The sequence below is a fragment of the Frankliniella occidentalis genome, unplaced genomic scaffold, assembly GCF_000697945.3.
Source record: "Frankliniella occidentalis isolate FOCC.00 unplaced genomic scaffold, Focc_3.1 Scaffold99, whole genome shotgun sequence".
In the NCBI taxonomy this organism is placed as follows: Eukaryota; Metazoa; Arthropoda; class Insecta; order Thysanoptera; family Thripidae; genus Frankliniella; species Frankliniella occidentalis.
Window position 1 is genome coordinate 403,289 of NW_026267228.1, and position 8,364 is coordinate 411,652.

At 59.3% G+C, this 8,364-nt stretch overlaps 1 protein-coding gene across 4 annotated transcripts in view; it reads right to left on the bottom strand.

The window, feature by feature from the left end:
- The window catches only part of LOC113202969 (transmembrane channel-like protein), a 22,794-nt gene continuing 14,430 nt past the window's right edge, over positions 1-8,364 (bottom strand). Inside the window, exons 1-15 of one of the 4 annotated variants that reach the window (XM_026417434.2) lie at positions 7,525-7,657; positions 6,955-7,113; positions 6,625-6,866; positions 6,196-6,454; positions 5,799-5,987; positions 5,345-5,517; positions 5,181-5,270; positions 4,896-5,087; positions 4,243-4,561; positions 1,769-3,391; positions 1,504-1,686; positions 1,122-1,332; positions 660-901; positions 228-590; positions 1-72 (exon numbers count right to left, since the gene is read on the bottom strand). In XM_026417434.2, coding sequence (XP_026273219.1) covers positions 22-72; positions 228-590; positions 660-901; positions 1,122-1,332; positions 1,504-1,686; positions 1,769-3,391; positions 4,243-4,561; positions 4,896-5,087; positions 5,181-5,270; positions 5,345-5,517; positions 5,799-5,987; positions 6,196-6,454; positions 6,625-6,866; positions 6,955-7,113; positions 7,525-7,554 — 4,326 coding nt within the window. In that variant the 5' untranslated portion in view covers positions 7,555-7,657 and the 3' untranslated portion in view covers positions 1-21. Of the gene's footprint in view, positions 73-227; positions 591-659; positions 902-1,121; positions 1,333-1,503; positions 1,687-1,768; positions 3,392-4,242; positions 4,562-4,895; positions 5,088-5,180; positions 5,271-5,344; positions 5,518-5,798; positions 5,988-6,195; positions 6,455-6,624; positions 6,867-6,954; positions 7,114-7,524; positions 7,658-8,364 lie in introns of those variants that run through there. The other 3 variants (XM_052269686.1, XM_052269687.1, XM_052269685.1) reach the window with 3 other exon arrangements.

Genomic DNA, 8,364 nt, shown 5'->3' on the forward strand with positions numbered 1-8,364 from the left:
AAAACTACTGTAAAAAAAAGATCAATGTGGAACTTCGTTTTCCTTCTTGCCTCGGCTCCCCCGTGTCTGCACCTGAAACGATTCGCTCTTAGGTGGGAATAAACAGACTAAACATGCAGGATACGAGCACACAGACATTTTTGTGCAAAATTTGTAAATTTAAGAATTCCGAAAATGGGTTTGAGGGGACTCTTAGTCCGCGAATGGAGTGGGGACGGACTGCTCACCTGTCTCCGCTGTGCGAGCTCCTCGGCTGCCACGATGGTGTCCGAGCTGCCGGACTTGGAGGGCCTCTGCGGCTCGGCGCGCTGGTCGCCGTCGGGGACGTCAGAGTCCAGGCCCTCGAGGACGCACTCGGCGCTCTCCGTCTTGCTGATGCGTATCTCCGGGATGTTGCCGTCGGACCAGGTGGACGCCACCGAGTCCTCGCGCTCGCGGTGGGAGGACAGCGACGGCGAGTCCGCGGCGCGCCTGCGTTGGTGGTGGTGATGGTGCGGGTGGTGGTGGCCGCCCCGGGGCGGCTGGTGCGGCTGCGGTTGCGCAGGCTCCGGTGCGCGCCTCCTGAGCGCGTCCACCGCGTCGCGGATCCCCTGCAGACACCCGGCACTTACTTCACGGCCTCCTCGGCGACGGCCTTCCTCCCGCGCCGCGTCCGTTACCTGGCCGCCGTTGGCGCGCGCCTTCCGCGCCGCGCGGCTGCTGCGCCGGGTCGTCTTGCCCTTCTCGTCGTCCGGCAGGCAGTCGGGCTGCTCCGCATCCGTGGCGTCGTCGCCGTCCTGGGGCTCGCCGCCGGCCCCGGCCTCCTGCCCGCCGCCCTGGTCCGTGTGCACGGCCGACTCCTCGTCCGAGGTGGCCGACGACTTGCGCAGCGCATGCTTGAGCAGGCGGGCCAGGAGCTCTGCTGTGACAGGCGGCCAGCCATCAAGTCACGATCCCAAGACAAATCTTGGACAAATCCATCCCCGTGAATAGTGATTCCCGAGTAGGGTGACTTAATCAGTATCAAAAACGAAAATATTAACCCTGACCTCAATTGGAGAGCCATCGAAAAAGAATCCCGCCATTTCAAAAAGTGTGCACGATCCCCTTGCCCTTCTCCCTCTTCCCCACCCCCTACTCACCCTTCCTCCTGCTCGTCTCGGGCTTGGCGGTGCCCGCCTCCGCCGCCCCCTTCCCCGCGGCCTCGACCGACGCGGCCGCCCCCGCCGAGGGCAGCGCGGCCGTGAGCCGCTGCCACTTGTCGGCCAGGTCACCGCCGCCGCCGCCACGGCGGCCGTCCACGATCTGGAACATCTTACGGCGCTCCTCCGTGCGCTCGCGCCGCAGCTGGATCTGAAAAGAGTGCATGCACTCTTTGTTAATCTGGCTGGCTGAGGCAAATCTCACTAGGTCGCCTCGAAACAGATTATGCCTTTTAAGAAGGCTAGACTAAAAACATAACTATATACTCAAGTAGCCTTGTTCAGGTAGCTTTTCATTTTTATCAGAATTGGAATGTGTTACCTTGAGGTCGTTGTTGGCCTCGCGCAGCGAGTTTGTGAGGGAGATGAGGTAGTAGATGACGAGCGACAGGAGCAGCAGAAGCGGGATGATGATGCCGGGCGACGCCATGTAGTTGAGCGCGGCGTGCATGAAGAGCGGCAGGTCCTTCAGGGAGTTGGTCAGGATGTCGGCCGTGTGCTTGAGCTGCAGCAGGGAGAGGAAGTTCAGTGAACACAGTACTCAAGTGGGAGGATCGAGGTTGCGGAGCTTACGGTGTATAGATCACCTTTGAGAACGGGCCGCAGTATCGGGAGGGCGTGAGGCGGACCATGGTGTAGCCGACGGGCAGGACGCACAGGAAGAGCATGGTGAGCAGCAGCGCGAGGTAGAAGTTGTTGGAGCGGGAGGCGCGGAACACGACCTCGTGCGGCACGTTGCACGTGAGCACCGCCCACGAGCGCAGGTACATGAGCACGGCCAGCTTGACCAGGTTGATGAGGGGCAGCCCCGGCGAGAAGAACATGCCCATCCACACCATGCCCTGGTTGTTGACGAGGTGCAGGATGTTCTCGGCGATCTTGAAGTCGCCGTACTGCGGCATCTTCTTCTCGAGGTCCCAGCACCAGCAGTTGTTCATGACGCGGACGAAGACGGCCCGGAAGAAGTCGATGAGGAGGATGGAGCCCACCGTCATGACCAGGTCCATGACGGTCATCTTGACCATCTCCCGGCCGAACATGGTCTCCCAGCACAGGCGTCGCTTGTCGCGCCTCGTCTCTAGCTTGCTCTTGGGCTTCTTCCACACCGTGGCGTTGTTGTTGTTGTTGTTGTTGTTGGGGTGAAGGCCGTGGGCATGGACAGCGACCGTCGTGTGGACGGTGCCCGGGGTCGCGCCATGCGTCGTAGCAGTGGCAGTTGCGTTAGTGGTGCCCGCGGTGGGCGAGATGGGCGAGGTGGGTGAGTTGGTTGAGGTGGCCGAGGTCACCGTAGTGGCAGAGTTCGAAGAGCCGTCCTCGGCGGCCTCATCCTCCTTTTCCTCTTCCTCCGAAGACGTCGCCGGCGCCGGGCTGCTCCCTGCCTCCAGGTCGCTCCCAGACGACGACACGGGCATGAGCGTCGTCGCCCCCTCGGAGGGGTCGACACTGGGCCAGTCGGTGGACCCCGACGGCGACCCCGAGGAAGGGTTTGTGTCGGCTGTGGACGCGGAGGAGGAGGAAGGGGGTGCCGTCGAGGAAGGGCCTGTGAGGTCGTAGCCGCTAGGAGACAGACTCTGCGCTGACGGCGTCCTGGCAGCCTCGTGGTAGTCCACCGCAGCTGCTGCGTCCTCCAGGTACTGAGAGAGCGCCTCCAGTCCGCGGGTGTCGCCGGCTGCGTTTTGCCGAACGTGGAAGATGACGTCCTCGAAGGGCTCATCGGCGGTGGTGGACGACCCGGGGTATGACGAGGTCCATTCGGGTGACGACCATGACGACGAGGGTGGCGAAGACCACATCCTCTCGGACGTTGTGAAGTCCACCGAGGATCCGGGGTGGGGCGGCGACGTCGTGGAGCTGACCGGCTCGCCGCCGCCGTCGTCGTCGTCGGTGACATTGACGCTCGGCCAGGGTGGCGTGGGCGTCATGGTCGTCGTTGGCATGGGCGAGGTGGTGACGATTGGGAGGGACTCGAGCGTCGCGTTGTGTGTGGACGGCAACGTCGAGTTGGAGGGCGGCAAGACGGTTGTCGTGGAGGCGGACAGCACCGTCAGGGCCGCAATCAGGGCGGTGCTGCTGGTCAGCCCGCACGGGACCTCCTTCGGGCGGCAGTCGACCCCCGGCAGCTTCATCGGGGTGCTGCTCGGCGTCGTCAGCGCGGGCAGGGTCGTGGAGAAGCTGCCGTCGAGCGCAGCCATCTCCATCATCTCCTTCGACTGCAGAAGGAGACAAAACGATGAAATAAGAGAAACGTATCGAACCAGGTGTGTTCGACAGACTCCTCCCCCCTCCCCCCACCCCCTCCCCACGCACTGGAGGCGGCGGGGCGGGGTCAGCTGCGAGGACGGGCAGGCGGCCCGCCGATCGATATTGTGCTTGGAACACGATGCGTTCGCGGTAAGCTGGCCGCCGCGGGTCGCGGGCGGAGCGTCGCAGAGTTTGGCGCGACCCGACGTTGGACCCGCGAGCGACCGCGGCAGGGGGATGAGTTGTTTACGGGTTAGTCGACTTTGGCGTCCCGGCTCACCCGGCGCGCGGCACGCCGAGGAGGTGTCCGCTGCGCGGCGCTGGGGGTGGTGGCGGCGCTCGCGGGCCGCGGCCGGCTCTGGAGCCTGGAGCCGCGCACTGGAAAAACTACTGTTACCGAGGTAACGTTTTTCGACGCAACCAAATAAGGAAACGTTTGGTGATGCAACCTGTTTGTGATGGTCCTATCCTTTTGCATGGGGTAGGTTGCATCAGGAAACGTTACCTCGCTTGATCACATGATGAAACGTTCCCTCGGCAACATTAGTTTTTCCAGTGCGGGACACGAATCATCGAATGTCCGCGTCGGTGGTCCTGGTCCATAGAGAGGGATGGCTCAAAATTGATTTTTAGACAGTCCCTAAGACTGTCTCTACCAGAAGGGAAGCTGTTATCCATCTCTTGTCCCCTAAGCTAGCAAAAAACGGGCAGATGTTTTGAATGCGGTGACGGAAAACGACACTCTTGCTGACTGAAACTGTCATCAAGCCAAGTGTCTGTCACGCGACAGCTATTTTGAAGAGCTGACACGCTCACTCACCATATCGTTGATCTTCTGGAACAGGGAGAGGATGAGCGTGTAGATGTTGATGAGGTTGAGCGCCATGATGCGGCCCAGCTGCACGCGCAGGGTCTTGCGCGGGTGGTACTGCTCCAGCAGGCCGAACAGCTCGAACAGGATGGGGAAGATGGAGTTGACGATGTTGATGACGACGGTCGTCTCGTTCTGCCGCCAAATGTTGCTGTTGGCGTCCGGCTCCGTGGAGCGCTCCACCACGCGGACCACGGCCCACGCCGAGAAGACGAGCATGCCGAGGACGAGGATGTTGACCGCCACGCGCACCGCGAGCATGCGCCAGCTGCAACACGCCGCTTTAATTAAATTCGGAGCACGACAAGTCAATTGATGGTTTCCACTCGTGAAACTTGACGATTTGGGCCCGTCAGAAAAGTACTCCGTTTTGCTCAGGTTTTTTTTTCGACCACGGGAGCTCGGGCGCCTGCGAGGCCCAGGGTAGGCTATCCCGCAGTACACGCGTGCACCACACGCACGATTTTGCCTGCCTACCAGGCGCTATAAGAGCAAGTAGAGACTAACTTGGCAGAAATTTGTAACGGCGAACGGCGGGCGTACTTCCTGGATAACCCCTTTCCTTTGCCGTCAATATAAGTGCGGCGTTTCGTGGTACTCACTTCCGCTTCTCTCGCTGCCGCTCCGCCTCCTCGACGAGGGCCTCCTTGAAGCCCAGCACGGTGGAGGCCACCCGGTTGTGCGCCGTCTCCGCGTTGCCGATCATGTAGTCCCAGCCGGCGAACATCTTCCACGTGAACGCGCACTCGTCCTCCTTCTCGGAGAGCTTGCTCATGCGCGAGTTGGACGCCATCCTGTGAAAGAAGAAACCTGCCGTTGGAATACTCCACGTTCGGCACGGAGAGGAATGAGCGACAGTAGTAGTTTTCACAGACGATGATGCCTACTTGCGCAGTATGGCGACGAAGCTGTAGACATACACGGCCAACCCCGTCATGAAGTAGGCAAACGGCAGTCGGTAGCCCTTTCCGCACTTACTGCAAATAAATTATGGTTACGTAAAAGTTTAAAAGCGACAGTTGTTTCAGCTGGCCAGAGTCGGGAGGGTCACCTCTTGCCGGCGCAGTCCGTGCTGTCGCGGTCCGTGTAGTAGCCGTAGAACAGCGGCGAGTACCTGAGCGGGCCCTCAAAGTCCCACAGGGTGTACAAGTTGTACGCGGTCTTGCGCTCCTCGTCCAGCATCTCCTTGCGCTCGCCGGCAGTCTTCGGATCCGCCGTCAGGATCTGAGGGGAGAACCGCGTTGCTCTCGTGAAATATACGGACGTAAGACGGGAACCCAAAACCCAAGTGTGTGAATGTCACTCATAAAGCAACAAATATGTGAATATTTAAAAGAAAATTCACTTCTGTCTCTGTTAGGTGAACTAATTCGCATTCACACACACACACACATCAAGGGCGTGACTTTACTTGCGTTTCAAGTGTATTCCATACAACTGCTAAGTCCTGAAAAAACCTTTAATAAGCTGGTGTAAGACGAGGTATAAGTTATAAAGGGGCCCACCTCGGGGATGGAGACAAAGGCCAGGATGACGACGACGATGACGAGGTTGACGAGGCACAGCCAGCGCAGAAAGGTGAAGTAGGACGCGACCGCGGAGCCGAAGTGCGACTCTATCTCCTTGATGCGGAGCTCCCACGGCATGAGCATGTTGAGCAGGTTGAATATCTCTCTACGGAACCATTGCCAGCGCTGGAAGCACGTGTCGAGAAACGAGTGAAGTCAATCGGGAGAGGGCGGGATATTTGAAACGATGTAATCGGAAGACACGTCAAATAGGTAACATCAACGGCGATATGCGATATCGTTTCGATATCGTTACACCAGTCGTATCCCCTCGAGAACGTTGTACAAGTAGTTGGCCTCAGGGCCACAACACATTAACTCAGCTGTCGCCCACCTTGATCATCCACAGGTTGAAGCGCGCGGCGATGTCCTTGGTGGCGCGCGAGTGCGCGAAACGTTCGTGCAGCTGCCCCTCGTGGCGCTTCACGTACGTCTTGGCCTGGCGGACGAGGCGCAGCTTTCGCCGCATCCCCCACGGCTGCATCTTGACGCCGCCGAGGACCTCCTTGTGCACGCGGAGGTTCTCCAGGATCTGCTCCTGGGTCACTGGGCCCGAGCCGCCGCCGCCGGAGCCCTCCAGGGACACCGCGGTGCTGCGGAACAGATAAACGCTCTTGAAAACTCAGATATTCTGCTCAATAGCCAAGCCAATGACGTCAATTTTTGAAATCGTTTCGATATTGTTTCAGCATCGTTTCGATATCGTTACAACATTGTTTCGATTTTTAAAATTTTGCATTGGGTAACGGAAGGAAGGTCTCACTCGGCCGAGCTGGTGGTGAACACAGAGGAGCGGCGCCGACTCTGCGGGGCGCCGGCACTGTCGGCGTCCGGGCTGAACGGCGAGGACGGCCGGCGCGCGTGGCTGCCGCGCCGGTTGCGGCTCGTCCGGCGCCGCGACCGTCGCGTCGACGCTCTCCGCTGGATGATGGCCGACATGCTGACGGAGTAGTCCTCGTCGTCATCGTCGTCGTCGTCGTCCTGGTCGCCTAGCCCCGCCGCCGTCTGCGCACCGTCATACCGTGTCACCGAGAAAGCACCCCACTGCTAACCCCGTGACAGCAGAGAACACCGTCGTGCAGGTAGAACTCACCCGGTCGGCGGCGTCCTGGCCGTAGCCGTTGGCGGCCAGGGTGCCCGTCGAGGGCATCACGTTGACGCGAACGGACGCGTCGGAGCAGATGCTGCGCTCCTCAGCCGCGAACGTGACGGACAGCCGGTCCACCGAGGGCTGCGGGGACGTGGGCTCCACCTGGAGGACACGCACCACACGGACGGCACGGTGACAGCACGGCATTTTTAAATACAAATTTGTCTTAGAAATGATTTTTTTTGGGCAATTTCTTTCAATACCATTTTATTGCGGTTCAAACGAGTGTATATAAGATGGGGTTTAGAGCAACAATGCATCTAATTATTAACAAGATGGTGATTTCCAAAAGTCCTCATGGTGTCGTTGTTTGTGATTAGAACCCCATAATATACATACTCGTTTGAACAAGAATTTTACGAGGAAGACGATGGTGGTTTCAAAAATAGTTTTTCTTCTTAAGGACAGAAAATAGTTTTAGGAAGTGTGAGACACAGTGGTCTCACAGTATTAACTGTTAGAGTGTCTCATACTTGAGTTTGCAGAGTGGCCCTTTGGGTCCGCGGTGCTCACCTTGCGCAGGAAGGGCCGTATGGCGTACATGGGGGACTCCGGGACCGCGTCCGGGCGGCAGGTCGCTCCGAGGGTCTCCCGCCTGCCCGCCTGTTGCACTGCATGGTGCGCCCGCCGCGGCGCCCTACTCTCGCGGACTGAGTCCCTGACCAGGCCCGCTGCCGCCGCTCCCGAAAGGAAACGGTGCAAGATACCTCGCCCCGCCCCGCCGCGCCCCACCCGCTCACCGCGCCGCCGCTCCTTACCCTCCTTACTCACTGCCCAAGACAGACCGAAGCCGGCCGCCCTCTGAAATGGCGCTGGTCATGCAAGCCAACCCCCGCCGTGCCACGCCCCTCGTCTGGTTCTGGTCGCCCTTTAAACAGCGGCGTCAGGAAACACCACCCGCCGCACTACTTGCGAAAGAGATAAAAATTCTTCCAGCCTCGGAGGCGCCAGCGTGTTGAAAACGAAACGATATCGACCGCGGCAGCATTTCACACTTGAAATAACGAAAGTGTGTGAATGTCGCATACTTTTAAATATGAAAGTAGCACAGTTAGGGGAGTAAAAAAGTGAATTTTCTTTTTAAATTCACGCGTACGAAAAGTATTCAAACACGTACCTGTGTGTGACATTCACACACTTGTGTTTGTGGTGCAAGTGTGCGCGGTGCGCGCAGCCTCGCGGTGTGGTCTTCAAGCCGCGCCCCCCGCGCGCTGCTCTGAAATAACAATATTCCTGAAACGAGCAGCCACTGAGCCGCCTGCTTCGTATTTTCCAATAATTCCTCGCCCTTTTGTTCTTTCCGCACGCTCTCGTGTTTCGCACCCCTCGCATCCTCCCTCCGCCGCCCCCGCC